We start from the raw sequence: 26,056 nt of genomic DNA, 5'->3' as shown, positions 1-26,056 counted from the left end.
GAGATTCAAGATTCCCACCGTTCACAGAGTACGAGGCCCTGGGGGAATCCCGTTTCCTCCTCTGCGTTGCTATTCCATTTCCCAAATGCAGTCTGGGCCTCCTTGTGTTTATCACATCTGCACAGGCTGTTATCAATCAGGGTGCATGCCTTCTCCTTCTGTGTGGCCAGGCGATACGCATCCCCAGTGCCTCCGTCAGATCTCATGCCAGTACATACCTTAGCACTGCTCCTCATAGCTGACAAAAATGCAATGTTTAAGGTATTTTCTTGGGGGCGGGTGGAGAAGGAAGGGCAGCTTTTCTAGCCACACTGCTTCCAGGATCTGGGCTCAGGGGCTGCGGCCAAGCTAGTCAAGAACAGATTTCTACTGCAAATCAAGACCTGTATTTGGATAAACCTCCAGCAATACCGAATGGTGTAAAGAAGGGGGCAAGACATTAAAGCAAAGATAATTATGCTCACACTATACAGTTTGAAATACATATGTCATATTTTCTGTGGGATAAGGAGGCAGGGAAGAAAGGATCAGCAGTTTTTAAGTTTTCCCACATCTATGTTTCTGTAACAGAGTATGTGATGCTGTAAAGGTTATTGTACAGCTTTCCTCCTGGCATTTTAATATGCACCACATTTTGACACCACATCTTTTTCTAAGTGTCTCCCCTTCAGTACAAACATTGTAAATTGAGCAGATCTGTGGAAAAATCCAGCAACAATTAATATGGATGAGAGCAACTGGGATCTACAGAAATGCAAGAGCCTCACAGATACCTAGAGAATTTAATGTAAAATGCTGCTATTTGTATGAGCATTTTCAATCACCTCAGAGGAGAAAAAAGATCATGCAACATATAGGAGGACTGAGCTAAGCAAGAAGGATATTATTTGTAGTTAAAATCCATGAGAGGTTACTGGGAATGTCTTAAGGGAATGTTGAGTTCTCTCTCTCAAAAAAAAATCTGCTCATTTATAAATAAAAGCAAGTCTGTAGCTAGTTAGCCTCCCAATTTTTTCAGATAACTTGCTCAGAAACTCCATATATAGCTTTTTCCTATATATTCCCACTGTACTGGTGGGGAGGAGGAGATGAATACATTTATACACACATATATATGCACCTATGTATGTTTCTAGATACAAATGTACACACCGTATGCATAGTGTGAATTACACATATACCTACCCATCCACCCATCACAGGTGCACCCACTCCGTTTCTCACTTCTGAGTACTACAGGAGAGGTTTTGAGGGTCACACGCCTTAAAAATGTATTAACCTACCTCCTAATTTTTTAAGATCAAACAGGTCAATGATTTCAAACTTTGTTTTTACCCTTACTATATAGAAAGATTGTTTCATAAAGAAAAATGGGAACATTAAAGTATTGCTTTTCACATCTGGCATTTCCTATCTCGCTATCCAATGAAAGATCTTTTAACTGCTAATCACTTTAGCAACAATACAGAAGAGAAAGTCTATTTAACATTTGGAAAATGAAATGGCATTTGGGTATCAGGAATCCAGATCCACTAATGAAATGTTTCCAAACCCCAAACCACACTGCCTACCTTTCTGGGAAGGAGTTCTCACTGGAAGCGATTCACAGGTCACATTACAGAGCCATGAGAGTCTGGGCACCTGAGGGCCAGAGGCTCTAATCTAATGGGTGTGCACATTGCGACCAGCTTTACAGATCCATCCTGGCAGAACTACAGCTGAACATCTCCGGTCTTTAAATCAATAAAGATCAGTTCAACTTTTCTTTGGTTTGCATAAGGCCAAGTGTGCAAAAGCCTGCTTGGTCCTTTTCCTTGAAGGTCTGGTTGCTTTATGCAATCTGCTCGGTTGCATGCAGGTCTGCTCGACCAGACCTGGCTGCCGTACAGTGAGCCTCCAATGTTTCTTGGACTGGAAAGCAGAGGATGCAGACTTCCATCTGGAGGAGAGATACAAGTATCTAGAACTTTCTGCAAGCATCTTGTTACTATATATCCCAGTAGCTGGTTTTCTATTAAAGTTAAAGGTTCAGAGCAGAACACAAGAAGAGACTCTTCCTACTCAGGGAGAGATTAATTTCACCTTACTTGAGCCAGCCAAAACACAGATAGCTCATTCTAAGGTAGCTGTCTAGGTTGCCTCTGTAATCAACTGAAAAAGAAAGGAACATCTGGTAGGCAAGTCAGCCCATCCTAATATAGGTAGCACTTCTCTCCATTCCTCCATGGGAGGAATTCATGTGACCAGCCTAGATCAGAAGGATAGTGATCAGTTCACTTAAGCTAGCAACATGAATCGCAGCCTAAGGGAGTGCAATAATGGCGGCACTAAAGAGTGAGGAAAAAGACAGGGAGATAATGACTTGGAGCACAGAGAGACAGGCTTCTCATAACAGAAGCACAGAAAAATTGATAAATGTCTCTAGAGAGATATTCCCAGAAATGGGTTTGATTCCTAAAGGAAAAGGCAAAAAAGGGGGAGATGGTGAATGAGAAGAGATATCTCTAATGGTATTGTCAGTATTAAAATACAGTTCACGCTAGGTTCTTCCTCAGCTGAGCTCGTTATCTATTTAAGTCAATGTTGTACCAGAGAAATGAGGTAAAACCCAGACCTTTAGGATAATGGAAAGCAGAATAACCTTGCAGCTGAATCAAGAGGCTCATCCAAATCATTAGCCCATGATGTTGCAGCAGTGCTACAGTGGAGCCTCCTGCAGTGTCACCATCCCGCCTGCACCACTAAGCACTACTCTCAGACACATGCTGAAAGGAGTCAAACACAAAAGGAAAAGGCTGGGAGAAGAGCTTTAGGAAGTTTTAAAGAAAAAAAAAAAAATGGAATAAGGCCTACAGCTGAGTGCTTGAAGTACAGCACCTGCAATTTGCATAAGATCTCAGAAAACTTACCATGATCCCAGGTTTAGCAAACTATTCAGCATTTAAATTCCTTCCTCAGCATTGTCTGAGAAACACCCTTGTAATTTTCAGTTTCTTTGATCTTGACTTTCCTGATTTATATTAACCTCTTCTTCATGGAGTTAAAAATTAATTTAATGGAGTGCGAAGTGTAAGGAAGAGGGCAGGGAAGAAGGGGACATTTCAAAAAGTACTACTGAAAGTCTTAGAAATAAAGTGGAAGTCATTAACTAGAACTCTCTTAATGCCCCAAAATATCAACCAGCAGTACAACCTAAATTGAAAAGCAAAGGAAATAAAAATACAATAGCTCAGAAAAACTTTGAGGAAATCAAAGTGTTAAAAACAATGAGGTTTTATATTCTAGAAAAAAACAGTAATTTTCATTCAAATTGCATAACCTTCAATATTTAAAGAGATTTTAAAGTGTGGCCACGGTACTGTCATACTATTTCAACAACATGAGAATATGTTTAAAGCATACTTACTAGGTGACCAATATTAAAGATTTCTGTAGCTTCATTAGGTTGACAACACTGAAACAGTCAAATTAATTGACCCATGTGGGCCTTGTTTATAAGGCGCATAGCCAACCAGATGTCTACAAATTATGGTCATTCACGCCACTAAGTGACTTCAATCAAGAAAACAGTTAACTAACCTAAAAGTTATAGATTGCTGGGCATAAAATCATGCATCTATGACAATGCAGAGGGTGCTATATAAAGTCACTTAGGAACGTACAAAATCGAGTAGCACAGCCTGAAGTAATTTGAGCAAGCTAATTTTCTTTTGATCCTCAATGTTTACAGGAAAATTTATCAAAACAGACCAAGGTAAACAATACAAAACTAGGCTTTACAGCTCTTTCCCTGGCTGAAGTGTACTATAAAAGAATCACGGAAAGGACTGATTCTTCTAACACAGAAATAAAAAATGTTATCCAAGTGAGGTATAGCCTTTTTCATATTTTGTCTGTCCAGTTCAATTTCACCTGGAAATCTCCTCCATCCACCTCTCATGCTCACAAGCTCACTCATCAGTACGATTTCCGAATACACATACGAAGATGTCACTAAGGGGAGGAACACCATTTTTTGTATTCTTTGAGGCAAAAAAGTCATTTACTGAGCAACAGTCTCTTATCCGTATTTACTATCACCAATAGTTTGTGCTCAGATTTGGGTACAAGTCTTCCTCTATGACATATGGAAAGAGATGCTTTTTTTCCAAAGCCAAGAGTTTCATTTAAGGACTGTAAGTTACTCTCTAGAAAAAACTCACTTTCTGTGTTGCTGTTTTCACACAGTGAAAAGGGAGATGTCTACTAGTTTGAAAGATGGCTTTATTTTATGGCAAATCAGCAGAGGCAAAGGAATTAAGAGAAGAGAAAGATACCTTAGTATCATGCTTGAATCAGTGCCCAGGTTAGTGGAGCACTCCTAATGCCATACAACAGAACTGCTCCATTTTGTGGAGTCAGATGTAAGGACAACAATGGTATTCTGCCTTCAATTTTCCCATTTCAGATGTAAGCCTATTCCTTGGTGTCCACCTCCATTTACTTGCCTGCATCTGCAATGCTCCAGGAAACAATTACGCTAGCATCCACTTGCCACAAGCTCGTCTCTCTGGGGTCTGCTCCTTGCCAACTGACCTTAGGAATCCCATTATCAGGAATGACAGCTTGTCAGGCCAGGAACTGTAGAGCCACTTCCTAAGCTTTTAACAGCTTGCAGGTGGGCCAAAATGGACCCACTGCCCTTAAACTGGCTCATTAATAGGTAGGGGCAAGACCTAATCTTCCCCTCCTAAAGGGGCTGGCTAGATTACGTGGCAGAAATGCAGCCCTGCTTCTCCATGCAGGAATTCTCTCTTGGATAGTGTAAAGTTTAGGCAATGGGCCAGGTTTTCCCTTAGCAGGCTTGGTTGGTATGTGCTCCTAGCTCCCATGAAGTAGCACCTTCTGCACTTCACAAAGAGATGGAACAGCAATCAGGGCCGTTCTCTAAATTGTGGAAACATGACTGCATAGAAATGTCTTTAAAATACGTCTTTCTTTAAACCTCAAAGCCAACCAAAATGCAATCTGACAGACTCCTGGCATGCCTGGGTTGGTACTTCCACATCCAGGATAAGCTTTACTTTAGAGAAAGACAAACTAAGTGTGCACAGAAAATATGATTGAGGGGGGTAAGAGATTATTGTTTATAGCAATTCTTCCAACTTATATTAATTTCACCTTTTTCTTAAAGCAGCTTGAGGTATTAAAACTCCTCCCAGAGAAGCCCACCTAGCAGGAATCTAGCCAAAAAGCGTGAAAGCCTCCACCAGGTCCAAACAGTACATTTGGTGAGGAAAATCCCAGTTCTGAGCAACTCTGTCTGGAGGGCAAAAGGCCACCTGGATTTCATTCCAAGTGGAACTAACTATTTAATTTGTACAACAATCATGTTGACAACAAAGATGAACACATATGTCTCCTTTATATGCCTCAAGGGATCATCCTTCCCCCCCCCCCCCTTTCAGTAACCATGGTAACTTTGGGCAAAACCAGCTTTCACCTCAGAAATTGTTTTCTGTGATAAAGGGTTTAAAATTGCATTTGTCATCTAACTGTTAACTTCTTCCCCCTATATACCCAAGTGATGAAAGAGACAGAACCTCTGCTTTACAAAGGAAAGAGAACCTCTTTGATTCTCTCTGAAAAACCTTCATGATGGATGGCAGTGAAGTGAAATACAGAACATACTTTGCAAGTTGTGCTTGGTTTTTTGCTGACCTTAACACAGGTTTTCATAAACACCTGCTTAATGTGTACCATAATGTTGCCAAAAAAATCCTCACATCCACCAATCAGCTAGTCAAAATGCAAAGTCTGATCGTAGAAAAGGAGGTTTCCTATATCTTTTGGACTTAATCAAGATGTGCATCAATTTTGTTCCCTTCAAATCAACTTTGCAAATCACATAAGTCTAAGAATGTCTCTTTATTTTCCACTGCACTGATACAAAGGGTTGACACAGCTATTGAAAACATCTTTTGACAAAGATTATTCAAATCATGATTCATACAGGCTATAGCCAATAGAATACTTACTCATTATTAACACACGTATTGCGCTGTTATAGCTTGGATTAAAGCATGTCAAGGCCAGTGCAATAATTGTTGCCCTACTTAGCAAAAGTCCAATAAACTATTTCAGGGCAGTGGACAGCTGAAATACTAGCAGTTTGCAAACCCAAGGCATTGGCATACACTTCTGTCCCCCGCAAAAGACAGTTCTGAATCTACTCAGAAACCCAAACTGCTTGGGCAGTAGGGCTTTCTTCACTGTTACTTTTGGCAGGGGTACATATAAACAAGAAACAGCACAAGTGGAGAAGCAGGGACAGAAAGAACAACAGGGAGAAGAAAAACTTGAACAAACATTGGTAGTGTAGGACAAAGAAATGCCCTTAAGCAGAGGAAGGAATGAGACATTGAACTCCTAGCTGAAAGGACCTGGTGGAGTAAGAAGGAAAATTGCCTTTGGTCGCTCCTCTCTGTTGGCATTAAAGATTTTGTATTTCCTTCTAAAGGAACTGAATTGCACTAACAATACCTGATCCATTACCTTCATAATCTCTTTCCCTATCTGGAAAAAATCTGCAAAGCACTGCATCTTGACTAGCCACTTGGATTAAGAGGATAGTAGCACGTTATATGATCAATATACAAAGTGGGATGGTATGACCTAAGACCATCTTTTGATTTTTAACAATGATACTACCACTGCCTTTTTTAGGCCAAAGGCATAAGACTCCGCCTGTTAATTATCAGTGGTATTCTGCCTTTGTGGACCTCCTGCCTCCAAAGAGGCAAGGAGTATCACACTTCTCCCCACGCAACTGTGTTCTCCTTCACCAAATGAGATACTCACCAGCCAGCCTTTACGGTGGGAACCTTCAGTGGGGCTCGGAGAAGTGGGTATCAGCTCCCAGTGACATTCACAAAAAGTCAAAGCAGTGACAGAGTTTTATAAGACTACACACAGAAAAATAACAAATGGAAGAAAGCACAGAGACCACACCCATTCATCCTAAACCCTGTGCCACCTGAAAACAACCTATTTATTAAGGCTGGCAGAAATTTTTTCACACAAGCTGTTTTTCATGGGTAATGTGCGATTCAGCAAAACAACATCTTTCACAGAAAGAACATTTTGGATTTTCATCAAAAGTCTTGGTTTAGTTTTGGTTTTGTTTGACAGAAAATGGAGGAGAAGGGAAGGAGGAGGAGGGAAGCAGATTGGGGGGCAAACCTAAGCAAACCTTACTAGAATGCCCTTACACTAGTTAATCTGAGTGCAGTCATGGAATAATTCATTATTTCTGCATGTAAAGCCTTTGTGCTCTGTTTCTTGGCTCACTATCAGAAAGGACAAAACAGACTTAAGGAGTATGTTCCAGAAAACAATGGGACTTGGGGAAACTGCACATACAGTCATCGAGGACAGTGGCACTCTCTCTGTGTGTAAACCCAGCGAAAGCAATCTGCCACTCAGAATATGATGATTCAAAGACAGCAGAGAGAGAAGGAAAAGTGATGCTCAAGCTGTGGCACTTTATGGAGCAGGACTGTCGCTCAGCCCAAAAGAAAACTCTTTGCTCTCAGAAAACAACTGTGGGGATACCACACTACCACCTGGGGTCAGCTCCCTCTGCCAGCAAATGCAAACCGAAAGCACATGTGTATGTTATGACCCATACAGGCACCACTGTTAATATATTTGCAACATGGTCACAAACCTTTTATTTTACTTCAGGGAGAGCTTTTTGGAAATGAGTGCAACAAAGAATCTGATCCTTTACTACTTTATTTCACTTTGCCACTGCTGTATTTCTGCTAGGGCCAATGGTGTATCTAACATGGAAGTAAAATGGTGATTATGCAGTCCCAACATTTCATTATTAATATCATCGTCTCCTTCTGTGAAGCTGAACTTTAGCTTTAAAATAATACTTCTTCCAAATTCCAGGCTGGTACAGTTTGATTTGCAAGGCCTTTTGTAAGAAAAGGTGTGATGCATGCAACCTGAATATATACTCTCTAATTCTCTTCTCTTTGTCAGTTTAGACTCTTCAGTTGTACCCATATCCATACTAACTGAGCTGCTAATTAACTTTTAAATACGTTGCTGATAGGCAAATCCTCCTAGTTTAACTCACAAAAATTATATGCCTGCACGTGACAGCTGAGAAACTCTACAATTTTAAATAAATCATTGTCATCAATTTTGCAAAGAGAAGCAGAATATTTGAAATTTCTAGTGGAAGTGAAAATCTAAAATGGCAACTGTTTGGTGGCAAGTTCGTTTTAGAAAACTGTGAAATGAGATTTAACCTCAAAGTCTAAGCTTTGAAGTACCTGACTTCCTATCCTGCAGCATCTTGGATACCCACCTACCCTGGGCAAACTGAAAGCTCTCAAGCGGACACCAAGCCGGCACCACCCAGTGTCTATGCTGGGGCTCCCAGCCCTCTAGCAAAGAGCCTGCCTTCCGGGAAGCCCTTCCCGAGGCAGTCTGTGTGCAGCTGTCCCCAGGGGTCTCAGAAATCCAGAGTCCTTGGCAACGGCTAGCCTTCCAGTTCTGGTGAACCAGACTTTCCAGTAACAAACTGTCATGTCAGAAATTGCCCATCCCACTAAAACCCAAAGTGAAACAAGAGTTTTATCACACTGGGATTGCTGGTAAAATGCTATTTAAACACAAACCAGAAAAAAACCTAAGTAACTGAAAATAACATTTAGCTTCCCTGAACCCACTTCCTCCACACGGGTCGACATTTTACAAATCTATACCCTTACAGAAAACACTATATGAGAGAAAATGCTGAGAAAAGTAACATAGTTTTTAGCATGCTCCTATCAAAACATTTGCCAACCAAACTGAACAGAACGTATATAAATAACAACAATAAAAATTCAAAGCAAACAAGCTGGAAATTCCATTACCTCATCTGAAGTTTTCCCAGTCTGATAGATAAATTACATTGTTATCCTGCAGTTATTTACTTCTTGTGCCTCGCACCTATTTCTGACATTTTAAAATGAAAATTGTGCTACAGAGGTAAACTGATGGGAAACTTTGATGAAAGTATATGAGCTTTAGGTCATAATTACCGGGTGACTTCTAGAAGAAACCAAAGAGGTGAAAAATAACCGAATTCCAGAAACTGCAGGTTAGACGTATTTTTGCTAACAGAAATGTGGAAAAAAAAATTTCTCTGTTTTGACTGTATGAACTATATGAATTTGGTTTACTACTTTGGAGAAGCGTGTGTTAAAACGTTTTTTAAAACCTCTTAGCTATTTCTCATATACTCTGATAGCTATGGGATGGTAAGTTTAAACTGAAAAGAAATATCCTCCTTCATCGGCTGGACTGCAAAATTTCAGTCTTACTTATACAGCTGGAAAGCCTGGAGCCTGTTCTGGTACATGGTGTTGATGAAGCAGCAAATCATAGGTCTGTTTGGGCATATTGCAAAACTGTTTCCCAGGCCCTGTCCACTGGAAACAAATGATTAGAGGAGAAAGAAAGGTTCAGATCAAGCTTGCAGTGTTTTGACAAAGCTGTTTGTGTCTCTGTGTATAGACCCTTTTCTTGGGAAGGGTGAAAAACGATAGTCAGGAAAAGTGCCCACACAGTTCAACAAGGGAAATTAGTCACTTGTTTTCATGAACACACCCTTCATTACTCCTCAATGGAATTTTTCTTTTTATTCAGATATAACCTGTCCTAAGCACAGAAAAGTAAGAATCCTGAGAGGATGGCTTCTATTGTAAATATTTTCCATAGCAGCTTCTTACAAAAATGAACAGGTTCAAGCTTATTCTTCCTCCCACTAAAGTCAGTCATCACTACCAACTTTTATAAGATCATGACAGATTTGTACATTTCTTCCCACCTACCAGGCCAGAGGAAAGAAAGGGAGCCCTATGTGGAGGGAATCCCTTTTCAAACAGGCATTAAACCTTTCATGAAAGTAATACCGTTGTTCTTTGGAAAAAAACCCCAAACCACTGGAACTGCACAATATAAGAAACTGAGTAACCAAAATCAGCAATGAAAATTCTGAAGCCCATCCTGTGCTCAGCACTCCTAGATCATACATTACAATTTCTCTTCTAAACACAAAGATTTTCACCAAATTCATTGTCACTGCTTAGTATTCAATGAATACAGAAAAGCCACGCACACAGATGCTTGCATAAGAAACTACCTCGATTAGAGCAAATTGCTGTCCTCAGCAACTGCACGCATGTATTCCCAGATGTAATATGCCAGGCTCTCCACTTGTGAGAGGGAAAAAGGAAGGGCCACTCAGACAAACAACAAAACAACAGCAAACTATACAGCCACCTTCTCCATCGCCTCAACCATTTTCGATCATAAGTATGCACCTAAAGAGCATTTTAAGAGGGTATGATTATGGAGAATGGGAGGAAATAACATGACAGAAGGAAAAAGGAGCAATTCATCATTACCAGCATAGGCTTTGTTCAGGTACGTGGCCCAGCCTTGTCCTGACTGTACTGGAAGAAAGCCAGGAAACATGAGCCAGAAGCAAATTAGTGTGTCCAACCAAGACACCAGTCTGGACAGCAAGGGGATCAGCAACTCAGAATATGCCACAGCAAGCAACTGCTACACAGTTTAAACACAGCCAGAGACAAAGTGCTCCAGAAACCCTAGCAGAATGGACATTATCACTGCCCAGCAGCACTGTGGTCCCAATGCAGGTGCATTTAGTGTAGCTGGGCCTTGAAATGTATCACTACTGCACAGTTAGGTCTGGCTGTGTTCAAGTCAACTTCAACTTTATTAGAAGTTCACTTGCATTAAGTAACTTACGTTGTTAGGCCTTTGTACACGTGTTCAGAGACCAATTACAGTAAAGCCAACCAAGAAAGGACATGGTCTTCCAGTTTCCTTAATGTTTTGCGCAAGGATAAAATCTTCTCCCAAAGAAAAGAAGCGTTTTAGTGATACTCGCAAGGCCTACCTTGCCCAAACCAGGGGTGTCTTTCACTTTGCTGACTGCCCTCAACAAACATGGCGGTGCAGGGGGTGGGGATGTCTGAAGGATACTACTGAAGCTGGTAGAGAAGAGAGGAGATTCAGGAACAGATGATGCAGAAGGCCTGTGCTTCTTCTTTTTGGAAGACAGGTTCAATTTCTGAGCAGCTCTGTGGGAAAAATGACAAGAGTAAGCTAAAACAACACCAAACAACACCACAAGTGGTCAAGAATAAAGGTATTTATCAGGTAACTATTTACGTTGGATCTCAGTTTTGACCTCATTGATCCTAACAGTTTTATAATTCTGGTTCTTCACTCATTATTACTAGTTTAACGCCACTGACTTCATAAAGTTGCTCCAAATTTACACAGTCTGCATTAAGTAGAGTCACAGTCAGGCCTCTGTCACTATCTCATCTGTTGAAACAATTCAGCCTTCAAGAAAGCTCCAAAACCTCCAATTACATCAATGAGCTATACAGCAATTTATGTTCTAAAATCAAGTTCAGTCACCAACTGATTCACACAGAATTGTTTGTCATTCATAAGCCTCTGATTAGAAAATGAATACTTGTGCAATATTTGGATGTAAGCAGCCACTGTTAAGTTAATTAGTATTAAATGCTCAGGTGAATTTGCTGAGGTGTAAGAAGCCTCGCACTAGCTGTTTTAAATTTTTATCACCTCTTAAAACATAAGCCAGTCTAAAAACTGAACAAATGGTGACCAATGAAAATATTGCTGTTTGCAATGAGATGGAAACAATCATACCAACTACAGCTGCATTAACCACTAAGCAGGGAAAACAATGAAGACTGGTTTTAATACTACAGTATTCTTAGATAAGAATGCTGAAGTTTGTATAGACTTTGATTAAAAAGCTACACTTTTCTGGAACAGAAACATTCAGTACTTTTGTTTTGCAAAATGTTTTATTTTGAGACACAATTCAACATTCAGCCTTTGTTGCAGCTGTTTTGTTCCAACACTTGTGCATTCTGCACTGCCCAAGGATAATGTTAATATTAATCATGCTGTCCCATGGATTCCCTTTTGTAAAACAAGCACTTTAAATGGAGCAGGTCAGCTGGAGCACCATCTCAAAGGAGAGATGGATATAACAATTCATGAGGCTACTTTCGTGTTGTTTGCTTTGGCAGACAAACTGTGACTTAAGATAGGTATAAAAGTAGTCTGTGCTGACAGTAGCTCTCCTTACCTTGCTGAAGTGTGACAGTCAAGACCAATAATTCTAAATCCTCCTGAGTTTTAAGAAGCTTTATCTCCATTAGACTGGTATCGGTATATATTACCCAACACTGAACTTACAAAAGTAATTGCATTATTTTATTCCAAGGAGTCAGGGAAAAAAGACTGAAAAAAAAAAAATATATATATATACTCATTTCAGTATGCAAGTACCTTGTGTTTGTATCAGATGTCTCAGACACATGAACAAATTACTGCTGGGCATGAAGTTGCCGTATGTCAGCTGGTCGTGTGTGCACTGCCAGTATGTATTCTTTTAGCCTATGGCAAGTGCAAAGCAGTTCCAGATAGATTAGTTTTTAATAAAAGAGAAACACTAGGAGATTTTAATTGACCTGACAGAGAATTATGACTCAGAATTTTCTGTACCACCTCCTTGTCCTTGCCCTTCCCCTTCCCTCTGGCCTACTGACTGCAGTTCATAACCTGGTCCTCTCTTTTAAGAGTCTGCTTTCTTTTTCATAGAAAACATAATCCAAATGTGTTGGTCAAAACCAAAGCAAAAAGCACCAATTTTTCCTTTTCCTAGCAACATTTCAATGGTTTGAGAGGATTCAATGATTTCAGCTTCCATACTGTCAGTCACTAATACTTTTGTAAAGTTGTCCATGCTGAATCAAGATTTTCTGTATATCACAGCTTCACTACAAAATTATTTTAAGCAAAATCTTGTACTATGTGCAACAATTGAAAATACAAATGTTGGCCAAACATACTGAAAAATTTACTCCTGTGGTCAAGCCCAGTAGTCCAGTCTTAAATATAGGCAGTGGCTCCACCCACTCTGGTCATATGTCTGGTCTCATTGACTCACCTCAGGTGAAAATACATTTCAAAAAAAACATTTTCTAAGTTGACTGACAGAGCCATTATTCCTCTTGCCACTAAATGCTTCTCCAGCATTTGCTGTTCCTTTTACAAAGCTGATAGTGTAATACAAACAGCTTCTTGACCCACCCAAGCCCACAGCTGGCATTTTCTTAGAGAAAAAATATTGTTGGAGGTACCTGGCCTTTTCAAAACCTTGGAACTATATTCTAGTTTGACAGTTATAACCTTTGAGATTGCATTCAAATGGAAGAACCTGCATTTTCCTTTATATTTTTGGCCTGCAACTGGCAAAATGTATGAAAAAGCAATGAACTATATCTCACAACTTCATGGCGTTTTCTGATTTTCCCCAAGGAGAGAAAATCAATGCATGGCAGGCTAGAAAATAATTTACAAGCCCTATCAGACTTGACTGAATTTTGAAGGGGATCAAAAAGGCAATAAGCCTCAGGTAATTCCCAGAGCATTTAATTGGGAAGAGAAGGATATTTTAACCAGATGTAGACTGCAATATGACACAAACATATACAATGTGGCTTTCTTGTGAGCACATTTGTGTGAGTAAAATCATTCAGCTTGGGTGGCTAGCATTGCTCTGAACACAGTTGGTCATGCCAGCTGAAGCTGATTTGGCCCTGTGATCTAGCATAGGAGGTTAGAAATTCTCACATTTTACTTTTCAAGGCAAGTCAGCAGCCTGGCTCTCCCATGCAGACTCTGTGGACCACCAGACTTCTCAGGCAAATCACCAGGCTGGACCTTGGGAGACCTGCTGCCGCGGCGCTCACGGCCTGCCCAGCCCAGCCAGCAGCTGTTTAGGCTCTGCTCTTTGTACAGGAGACAGCTAATTTGTTTTCATTTAATATCTAGTATAATAGGACTCTGATTTCCACTTGAGACTATGCATACTACTGCAGTAATGGTAATGGCAATGATGGCAGCATGGCTTTATGTATTGACAATAAGCTGATCATACTCCAAGTTACATTACATCCCACTTGAGCCAAGTGATATCAGCTATGAACTATGCAGGGGCACGCAGTGGGCTCCAGCGCAATGCAAACCACTTCCCCGCTGTGCACGGCATGGCTGTGGTAGGGATTGTGTCCGCAGAAACACACAAGGAACTTGATCCAAATTAAATTTTTGAAGTGCATAATTTAAACTGTATTAGACCACTGTGTGGACACACTCATTCACAACCGAACTGTCTTTAATGTCATTTTGCTGAATTATCTTCCAAAGTAATGCAGATTTAATCCAGTTTAGCTAATATACTTTGGATTCGCACCTTCAGTTAATTTCAATTATTTTTTCCTGAGAGTCCCTATGTAAACAAACAGCTGCAGACTTTTTGAAAGCTTACAAGATTTGTGGCAGAGGAAATAAGCACAAGATCAAGATCTGAGATTGCAGGAGGGGCATTAGAAAGCTGATTAAAGTTCAATCCAAATAAAACTGATGGATTGCTGGCAGGAAAGGGGAACTGCTTTGAACGTCCACCTGATCCATAGCAAAGACTGAGTTCATTTCTTGAAAGGACATTCTCTGCTTTTTGTTTTTTAAAATCCAAGTTTAATAAGGTATATCTTTGGGCAATCAGAATGCTTTTCATCTCCTGCCTATGCAGAAATGGTGATATATTTTTTCCCTTAAAACTCCATGGGCAGGCTGCAATTTTCAAACACATTCATTGTAGAGCTAACTCCCCTACACTGGAAGCCAATTCATGACTGATAGGAACTTCCTGAAAGCTGAAGATCCTCTGTGGGATTCACTGAAGAAATGAAGAATCTGAGATGTGAGGGGGGCAAAGCATGCTCTTTGAAAACTTGTCTAGAGAGATGAATGAACAGAAATGGATTAAATAATCCATTTTTAACACAGAACAAAAGCACTGCTAGGGGCGATGCAAAGATCTCTGCTAAGAAAGTTATTCATACCACTTATAAGCAATACAAGAATGAAGCTGATGAAACTCTTTAGACAAAATAAAAGGCATTATGAAAAGCTCTGTAAATACCTTGCTTAGAGAAGTCACTAGGTAATGGTTACAGTACAACACACATAAGGAAACACTGTGCAAGGAACAATTTGAAAATTCATGGTTTCTAAATTAACTTTGGCTGCTCACAAAAAGCAACTTCAAAAACTGAGGACAAATCCATACATCTACTTGTTACCAAGCAATAGTCAAGGGAGAAGAAAAAACAACAGAACAAAACAATGTGATACAGCACTTAAAGAAAAGAACAATAAATAAAGCCTCCCTGCAATACATAACGCTTGTGTGCCTCCAGCTCGAACAGAGTGGACTGGGACTTCATTTGGCAAAAATTCATGTAAGATCATGAACTTCAGTGAGCCTGGCTATACCAACTCATGGCATAGTTACTTTCTCTCACTTAAGGAAGAAAACAGACACTGCTAATAAAATTTAAGGGACACCTATTTAGCTTGATAAAAGAAATTTTTTTTCACCAACACATCATCCAAGACAAAATTAAAACTTTAGGACTCACTGTCAAAGTAGAGGTCAGTAAGGCCACCAGGCTTGTTAGATTCAGAAGGTGATTAGACATTTAAGTGAATAATTAAAATATTATTCACACTTCTGTCAGCAAAGATCATCACTGATAAGTAACACTAACTCTCACGCTTCAGTACCTGACATGCCCCTTCACCACTGACATCTGAAGAAATTTCCTTAGGTGCGTATCTCTGTATAATTATTCATTACTGGAGTTTCATATTACATTATGATGCATCCAGTACTTATCACCCTTGGAAACAGAATTCTAGATCATAGGGGCCAATAAGCTGGCATATCAATTTCTGTGTCAAAATAAAAATTGAAAATATGCTCACTTTCATATCATATTTTCCACAGAGAAAATGGCTCTCAAGATGTGGAGGCTAAACAGTCATGTACTAGCTAACTTTAATGTAAATATTTGCAATTTTCTTTAAAACTAAAAATCTCTCTTTCTTCTTTATTTGGAGGCATAAGCTTCATTTTATAAGACAAATACTCTCTGCTGGGTGCATCGTTCAAGGAGTAAGGTATGAACTTTACATGTGCAAGGGATGGCTTACCAGAGGACGTGCTGGTTTGACAAGCCCAAATGAGATTAATGATCTTCCCTAGTAATTAAAACACTATCTTTACTTATCCAAAACTGCCTTGCCTGCTGTATCTTAGTGCTGGGTTGGAAAATAGATGAAAGTTGAGTTTGGAAATCAGTCTCCTGAACAAACTCTTTAAGCATATTTGTGCAGATATATCACTAGTTATAAAATACATCTACATTTGTGACCAACAGTGTTGGTTACCCAGCGTGAAACACTCATATCCTATGGTCTCAGGTTGGGCACCTAAAAGTGAAATACAGCATTACCCAGCCTCACCCTCAAAACAAAAGCCATACCGATGATTTTTTTTTTTTTTTTAAACCCCAGCCATAATTCTTCCTGTAGAAAAAGTAGAAATTCTTGACTGTCACCTACTAAGTAGAATGTAGTCTGCATAGTATTTTAGTTAACTGATGGAATGTCAAACAAAACTATACTGGAAGCCTGCCATTAGTTTTCATTATTTCCAACTCAAATGTTTTCAAATATGGGTTTGTAGTGTATTTTCTGTTTTGGGTAAATATGTTTATATAAAGTGAGTTATCATATCATAGAGGTCCTCATGTAGCTGTAAGGTAAAAACCAACGGGATACAGCAAAATTACAACCACGCAGGCTTTTTTCTATGAGAAAAGCCAGCCTTGATTTTCGGTTACACAGGGTCACTCAACAGTTGCTTCTTCAGGATCTCTAGTTACTGAATCATGTCAGTTATATGCTGCCTATACAAACTGGACATGGGGCACTAAATGGGATATTCACATTTTCTAATTATAGGGATCTAACCTAGCTTCTCCAAATCATCACCAGAAGTGATTCTGTTTCTCCCAATCGTCTGTATAGGTGATGCAGGCTCACTAAGGTGACATTACAGCCAAGTTCACCTGAGTACTACCACCAAAAGGGGAGGCCCCATACCTGCCACTGCCCTATCTGCGTACTTCCTTTCCCTCCCTTGCTTCTTTCCTCACATTTATTTTGGTTTGGCTGTTACTGCTTTAACCTCCTGAACTGGCTTGTGCCAAAGGGTGCTCTAAATCATACTTATTTGACATGGCTAATATGCCTGAATTACTATGGCAAGCACTTCCCCGACCTTAAAATCTAAAGCACGTGGTACTAAATGTGGTTTCATGCAAAATCTTGTCTTTCTATTTGGAGGGCAATGACCTGGCCAGGAGCCATGGCTTCCTTTGTGCCATGCCTTTCATTGCATCTTCTAAAGCAAAGAGAACAGAGGTGCTTTACAGGATGTTTAACCAACAAGCTGACAGCCATGCTCTGGTGGAAAGGCAACCTGGCCCCTTGCAGCATCTGCTGCAAAATGGGGGTACCACCTGAGAAGCATGCTCCATGGCAGAACAACAACGACCTCCAAGGGCTTTTTCTCATACCTCTACATGGAACAGTTTTTCTCATCCAGACTGAAAGCAAAAAGACAGAGCGACAAATCTTGCAGCTGGCTTGCCATGTCCCTTCCCAGCCCACATTCCCTGCCTTCCAACAGGACTTACAAGCTACAAACAAGAATCAGGATAACTTTACTCCACTTTAATTCTCTGCATGGCCAAACCCAGGGCTGTGGTGTTGCAGCCTAGTAAGACATGTAAAGAATGAAATAAGAATCCTCAGAGGAACATTTCCTGGATTTGTAGTTCCGGTAAGATTCTTAGTATTTGTGTTTAATTATTTTACAATGCCTTTAAAATCTGGAGATAATTTGAGCTTTCTGCTTATGCTGTAGAAGGTATAATAAACATCTCTCTAATGCCCAGTAAACACTTGCCCTTATTGTTCTCTTTATTTTTATGCATGCATTCCATTTCATAGCAACAATAAAGCTGTCCCAGGCTGCAATCTTTCACTTCTTGGGTGGTTAGTTCAGATGTTTTGGCCACAGTGCCTTAGTGACTGTGCTCTCCCCTGGAACTGTATTGTAACTGTCCAGAAACTCATTATTTTTAACTTATTTAATTATAACAGAGTCAAAATAGAGCTTCGACCTTTATTTAGGACAGGTCTTATAAAATCTGAGGCTTGTTGCACACAGGCAATCTTAGTGAAATTAATAGCTCAGACCTGCTTTTATATCAAGTTCAAATTTGTGTAAATTCACTGGCAACAGAGTGCTCCTAGGTTGCACCAAAGTGAAGATGAAGAATATGCTTGAAGACCAATAGCTTAATGAGAAGCTCCAAGTCCTACACAAGCACATATTGCAGGACAGAGGACTCATATTCTACACAGCTGTTACTTGGGTGAAACTCTCAGCTTTACAGAAGGATATGACAAGATATGAAACAAACCACTTCTCATGTCATTACTGTTTGATACACAAGATTCTCTTCACCAGGTATCACTGTATTCCAGTAACGATCTTTTTACCTAACCTAAAAGTTCCTGAAAAACCCTGATGCAGTGAAAGACGTCCTTCTGTCTTGGCAACAGGACCATTAAGTAGCTCTCATGCATAGACGTAACGTTGGCCAAAAAAGAAACAAATCAAATGAACTATCATATTTGGAATTTCTACAAGAAATCATATCCTTGTCCATCAATAGTACCCATCAAGAAAACTACATCTTGACTCAATAGCTTTATACATTTAGCTAGAGAAAGATAATTTCTACTTTCTTTCCTTTCGTTCCATTTCTTTTCCTCCTCATTCTCTTCTCTTCTTAGTACTATTCCTAAATTTCAGGCATTACTGATCCAGGTCACCACACACACTATAAAAATGACCAGATTCACCTTTCCTGCTGTGTTATTGACTGCAGACACACATAATCAACCTGCATTTTTAGAGAAAAGTGATTTTGGTGACCAGCAGAAGGACCCAACTCTAAAAAAACGTTCAGCACTCAAACACAGAAGACAAATCACTAGTCAATTTTTTTAAAGAGTCCGTAGAGGTTGTTTTTATTATTAATATAGCTTATTTTTCTCTCTGAAAAATGCTTTGATAAAAAATGGTAGTCAGACAGATGACAGTGCTCACAGCATTATCCCATTCCTGGAAAGCTCTGAGGATGAGTTGGATATGTGTCACTGCATGCTTAATGCATGAAGCAAGCTGAACCATTATACTTGGATAAAATAAAATCAGATGTTTAGCACTAGTTTAATATGGGAAGAAAACCAGCCACATTTACTATAACTCAAATGAATTCAAATGTAAGCACTTACCAATTACTGCCATGGTTACTTGGCAATGCATCTTCAAGTCCCACGGGAAAACTGCATAGGCAGGAGACTGACAACCACAGACCAGAGTAGCCTTAATTTCAGTCGCACAGAGCTGAGGGCAAGAGCACTAGTATCTTTCAAGGAAAGGTCAGAAACAAGCTCCAAGCTCAAGCTTTGGGTGTTAAGAAGTATTGCCTGTATATACTAAAGATTTAGATTGTAAGACATCGGCATTGCCACTAAGTAATAAGAAAGGAGATGTGCACTCTTTTATATTTGTACTGTTATTGTGTAAAACAAGAAACAGACTTGTCAGTCTTCAAGTGTTAGCTGGAAAATATTAGGGGCATAGATGTACAGTTACAATGTCTTCTCCTGAAAGTACCACTAGGGATGGCTGGCACACAGATTTTCCCCATGTTTGAGACAACCTAGCAAACTTCAAACCATGGGACAGGACTCCTGGTTAGCCAGCCCCTAGCTGACTCTCCTCATGAGCAAGAAGTAATGACAGTTATGACAACTCAAAAATGTGACTAACAGAAGCTTTGCACTGAGAGGCCCACAAACCGCTGGCCATTTAGTAACAGTCCTTAAAATCACATAAAGCAATTTCTTTAACTGTAAGTTTTATGGAGCTTATCTGATTACAGTTATTCTATTACCTTGGATGCTAAGGCCTGACCACACACTGTGTGGAAAGCTGTTTTGCTTCATCTCTTTCCCATTCAGCAAAAACCTCTCATAACACCATGAAGAAAAGCAGCCAGCACACAGATTCACAGTCCATTTTGTCATTGTTTAACTTTCCGGGTGGCAGAACAATTAAACAGATACATAAAAAGACTAAAAGGCAGGTAAGCTTTACAGGTTTTTTTTGCCTCATCAATATTTTGGAGGCCAGCACATTTAAAATAACACCAGCATACAAATGGTAAACTATTCTGACAATGCAGATGCACTGAAATTCAATGCACTTAAGCCCAGCTCTGACAAGCAATCTCCTGTCGTAGTAAAAAATATTTCCCCTAAGAGTTCCTGTTAGTCTTGTCTTGTACTTATTTAAGTCACTACCATGAGATAGCGATAATTCTTTGAGACAAGTTGTTTTCAGCTACTGGAGACTATCATCATTACTATGTATAATATGCTAAGGTCCAAGACTGAGGTCTTCCTCTTAACAGACTGCACACATGCTAAAATCAGTCCAGCCCCAACAGCTTATAAGCAAACCAGACAAAACAAAAGAAAGAAATTTTATGATCCCACCTTCACAGAAATATGCTGAAGCACAAAAAATTCATGCACAGTGGCAAATAGTAATTTAATCTAGATCCCCTTAGCAGATGCACACAAATAGTCACGGTGGTTTTGGAGGTGCCTAACAGCATCCCCCAAGTACCTACGAGGAGGGTACCAAGATGACGGAGTCAGGCTCTTCAAACCGGGGCATGGAAGGAGAACAAGAGCTAATGGGCATATGTTGAAACAAGAGAAGTTTGGCCAGGGTGTAAGGAAAAGTTTTTTCACCCTGAGGACAGCCAAGCAAGGTTGTGCAGTCTTTGTCTTTGGGGAGGTTTAAGACCCAAACGGATGAAGTCTTGGGCAACCTGTCTGACCTCAGAGCCGAGCCTGCTTTGAGCAGGGGGTTGGATTAGAAACACCCTGAGGTCCCTTCCAGCCTCTCTGATCCAATGATGCTATGAAAGAAATGTTACTACAATTTTGAAAGCAATAAAATAGTACGCTTTATTTTTTCTTTCAAAATATCTTTTCTCTGAAAAGTTTCAACAAAATCACTTAGCATCAGTCTCAGCAATTTATTCAATCCAAAACTAAAGTTTTCATTTTTAGAATATTAATTTACATATAATTGAAGCAAATGTCCAACTACAATTTCAAACTGACAAAGTTAATAACTACTTCTTTTTGCAAGGGTGTAACCAAAACACATTAAAACATTTCTTGATTCTTGTTTACTTTCTGGGAGGACATAAGCTAAATCAGCAGAAGCTGATGAAGTAATTTAATTTGAATGAAATCCACATTTCTTGCTGGGGAAAATATTTGACAAAAATTTCACCCAAGTCACCTTCAATGTTTTGTTATAAGACTTTCTATCTCTATCTCCTGAAGATTCAGGAAGCAATTCTACACAACACTAAATGTCCTTATATCCTACCATTTGCAGGGGAAGCCCTATACGCCCAGCCTCTTGCAGGAATGCTCAGCATTCTGCTAGCTCAGACCCCACCTCCTTTGGGAGCTGACCTTAATATTTAACCTACTTTAATCATGCTGCAGAATGAATTATTACGGAAAATTACGTAACTGGAAAACACTATTACTGTTGGCAATTACTGTTATTTTTTAAACAAACCTTTTGTTCTTGTTTTTCTATTTCCAGTAAAGTGAAATAAAAACCAACATGAAATTAAATACACCACACAAAGTAGTAAGACATTGCCAGAAAGAACTGAACTGTACAGATATGTGGCACAGGCACCAACAAGCAGAATTTATAAGAGATGTAAAGCCTTTAATCTGCAGCTTTTTGCTTGTTACCTGTACAAATTTCAGTGAAAGCAAATTAATTTTCAGTTCTGAGGGCACTTCTCAGACAGTTGGGCATACTGCTGAACTGAACAAGTATTTGACATGTATTTTTGTTTCTCCGCAAAAGTAAATTTTTGAAAAGAAGTTATTTACAATGGTGCAAAATTTTATGCCAAAAGTGTTTCTCTCAATGCATCCTATCACATATAAAGAAGACAAACGTATTTGCTGTTTGATTTCACTTGCATCTCAACCTCTTTTGTGATTTGTTAATAATACCCATAGTCACACCTCTGTTCCACCTGAATAAAGTGCCAGTAACTCATGTTCAATATTGATAAAATACAGCTGAGACTGATGGGGGGGATGTGTGTGGGGAAATCAGAGGAATTAGCAAGGGTCTTGTCTGCTCTTCCAGGTCACCAAAGGGACTGCAGTCTCTGAGTGTCATGGGTCCATGCTAGGTATGACAAATACAAGCAGAAATATTAGCCACAAAAATCTTTTCCCTCTTAAAATGCATAGAAATCTAATCTTCTTTCTTTTTGGATACAGGCCTTGCTATTGTCATATATTTTTATCATCTGCAGGCCAGAATATTGCTGTTTGCTCTAATGAGAGCTAGGCATGAACGTTTCACTTGGTGCAATCAGAATGAAAGCTCATTTCCCAAGCGGGGAGATTCAGCCGTAACTCTGAGCTCTCCTCTTGCCATCCTATTGTTTTTCTCCACCATTCTCTAGTCAAAGGTTAGGAGCATGATAAACTTTCTGTTCCTTGTCTTTCGTAAGACAGATCATGCTCAATAAATACCTAAAGCTTGCCCAGAGTTATCTGCACCTGAAGATCTTCTTCCTGGACAGCTGGCCTACTGAAAGCTGGGTCAGCTCTCAGCTATGGTCTTCTGGTTCCTCCCTCTCCAATGGCCCAAAGGTTCCTGACCCACAGCACCTGCTGCTTGGTAAAAGCCTATCAAAAGGCACATCCCCTATGTTACAGCATCTTGGTACAAAGCATATTCTAAAAATCCTGGTCCTCATCATCAAAGCAAACAGTAGGCTAAAAATTACCTCTACCAACAACTCAGAGAATACTTGAAGAAAAAGGAACAAAATTACCCTTCCAAGAGACCTCTCACTTAGTAATGCAGCTCCCTGACACAAGAGATCAGGCCACTGCATTGCCTTCATCAGAGCAGAATCACTTCTCCGTGAAGTTCGTTCTTTGATGAGGTCTGGAAAACTGGTTCACTTAACCTCCTTCATAATAAATATCCCATAGTCAGGAAACCAGAACGTCAAGAGTTTTCTGTTGGACTTGGAAAATATTCCCAGTACTTCTTTCTCTGCACACCTACCTCAGAAATTCCTATAGTTGCCAAAATACACCTATGGTACTACAATACATTTTATCATGCTCTCCCATTTTCTATACGGAAAAAGCTTATGAACGCAGGAAGTAAGATGCAGGGCAGCCTGCAGCCAGATCCCACCATCTCTCTTCTCTGCAACAAACAGCTGCAATTTGGCCCTGTCATATAGCACCCTAAGAATATGCAAAAATTTTATTTCTTACTATATTTCTTTCATACCAGAGGACAGGAGAAGAAGAACTGGAGAAAGACAGCACCTGGGACAAACTCAGCACTGCGATACTCTAGTTTTGAATGGTAAATCTCTACTGCTTTGAAAGGAATGCATCAACAGAAGCCTTGAATTCAGTGCTGGTAAATCAAGCCCTCTGCAATGAAGAGAGTACAATGATGCACTTTGTAGAAGTCAGCCCCTGAAATTGAAGATGAAAATGCACAGGCAGGAAAAGCAGAGAGAGAGAGAGAGAGAGAGAGATCACCTATAAAGGTGCAAAAACCAGTATCTATCTCTGTAATGTCAAAGATAAAAACACTTAAGCTGAATTTCTGAAAATCAGTCAGGCGCTGGGGCTTCTTTTGTTAATGAGCACACAGCTGGACGTTGGCTAGGCACTCCATTAAAGGCCCTTGATCAAATACTGTAGCTTAACTTGACACTGTTGTAAAGTGCTGTGTAATAGAATGAGACACAACTCCAAATTTCACAGATGTCTTTGTGCACTACTGCAACACATTCAAAGCAAAACCTTGGTCATACCAGGAACAGTATGGACTACCTCAGATTAGAGAAATATGGGAGGAGGTCAGCAAATAGCTCATGCATCACAGCAGTTCCTATGGACAGTGGATGGTATTCAAGGGAAAGTCACCTCATCATTTACTGTGCTTCCATACCACACTGAGGCTTATAGTTTTGTTGCATCCAACTTTTTATGGAGTTGAATGAAGCAGCTGTTTACTGATCAAAGACTTCTTATGCATCCCATTATAGGGTAGATGATGTTGCAACATATTCTTGAGAAACCCACCACCAAAGAGATTATGATTCAAATATCTTAAATGGTTTTATACAGCTACCTCAAAAAAAAAATCAATCCAATTTTGCACAATTTATGTTACTGTTGATCTTTGAAACTGAAGCATTCTCTTTCTTCCTAATAACAAGAGGCAGATGGATGCAATCTTCTTCCAGAATTGTCCATCTTCTAAGCTCAGGTTGCCTCATATTTCCATGGATAGAGCTTTCTAGTCAAACTTCTTTCATTGTGGTTCCTCTCAAGAATGTTGGTTCATCTTTTTGGGACATTTTTTCAGAATAAGGGCTTTATGGAAGAAGGCCTAGAGTATATACTGCCTAGAGTACTACAAGGAATCAGTTTGGCCTTGGGGAAGGACCCCAAAACCCATCAGCTGATGCTAGAATTGTAGCAGTGTAGCTTTTCACAGTTTTTTGAGAAAATAGATTGTGTATGTTGATGCCCTGCAGTCTGCGTTGTTGGTTATCTGGAAAAGTGCATCCTGCATACAGAAAAATTTGAGTATACTTTGCTTTCCAGACCAGAAGATAACAGAGAGATGAATTTGTTCCTTTAGCCCTTCTACAGCTACCTGCAGCAAGGCACAAGCAGTCCAAATGCTCCCTCGCCCTGTGTTTGCAGCAGGGGAAGCCCTTGTTTTCCATTCTGAAAATTTGATCACCCTGACACATCCAGTATATTGGTCATTTTAAATAACCCTAAACCCCTTAACACAATTGTGCTGGTTTTGGCTGGGATAGAGTTAATTTTCTTCATAGTACCTAGTTTGGGGCAATGTTTTGGATTTGTGCTGGAAACAGTGTTGATAATACAGGGATGTTTTCATCATTGCTGAGCAGTGCTTACACAGAGTCAAGGCCTTTTCTGCTTCTCACCCCACCCCACCAGTGAGTGGGACACAGCAGGGACAGCTGATCCCAACTGTCCAGAGGGATATTCCATACCATATGACGTCATGCTCAGCATATAAAGCTGGGGGAAGAAGAAGGAAGTGGGACATGTTTGTAGTTATGGCGTTTGTCTTCCCAAGCAACTGTTAGGCATGATGGAGCCCTGCTTTCCTGGAGATGGCTGAACACCTGCCTGCTGATGGGAAGTAGTGAATGAATTCCTTGTTTTGCTTTGCTTGCGTGCACAGCTTTTGTTATTAAACTGTCTTTATCTCAACCCACAAGTTTTCTCACTTTTACCCTTCTGATTCTCTCCCCCATCCCACTTTCAGGGAAGTGAGTGAGAGGCTGTGTGGTGCTTTGTTGCCAGCTGGGGTTAAACCACAACAACAATGGCTAGCCAGAAAATAAAACTTGGAATTTAGTTTCCAATGTCACAAGACTCTGCTCTCACTTGAAATGCTTTTATCTGATTTAAACAAGGGAGGATGGAAACCTTATTGATTGGGTAGTGTAGTTAAAATGAAGTTGCCCAACTGATCTGGCACGTCTGGGGCCACCTCCTTGTATTAAAGAACTCTCCAGTTCCTCTGGAGTAAAACGTTCTCCTGTTGAAGCTTCAGATCAAAATGAAAACTTCATTCTATCTGTAAGGTATTGATCCATTTGGGACTTATTTAAGCTGCCTAGCTTTATCAATTCAGGCCTCCTGGGCTCAAAACAAAACTGTGCAGTACCCTCTGAGGAGCCTCAGACAGACTCTCCCCTCATCCTCCCACCCTGATTCTTCTGTGTCC

At 40.0% G+C, this 26,056-nt stretch overlaps 1 protein-coding gene across 1 annotated transcript in view; it reads right to left on the bottom strand.

Moving 5' to 3' along the window:
• The window catches only part of KIF26B (kinesin family member 26B), a 299,953-nt gene that overhangs the window by 96,151 nt on the left and 177,746 nt on the right, over positions 1-26,056 (bottom strand). The window contains exon 5 of the mRNA XM_076334227.1: positions 10,970-11,153. Within this exon, the coding sequence (XP_076190342.1) occupies positions 10,970-11,153 (184 nt within the window). The remainder of the gene's footprint in view (positions 1-10,969; positions 11,154-26,056) is intronic.

Source organism: Aptenodytes patagonicus, chromosome 3, assembly GCF_965638725.1.
Source record: "Aptenodytes patagonicus chromosome 3, bAptPat1.pri.cur, whole genome shotgun sequence".
Lineage (NCBI taxonomy): Eukaryota > Metazoa > Chordata > Aves > Sphenisciformes > Spheniscidae > Aptenodytes > Aptenodytes patagonicus.
This window is presented reverse-complemented; position numbering and strand designations above follow the sequence as displayed.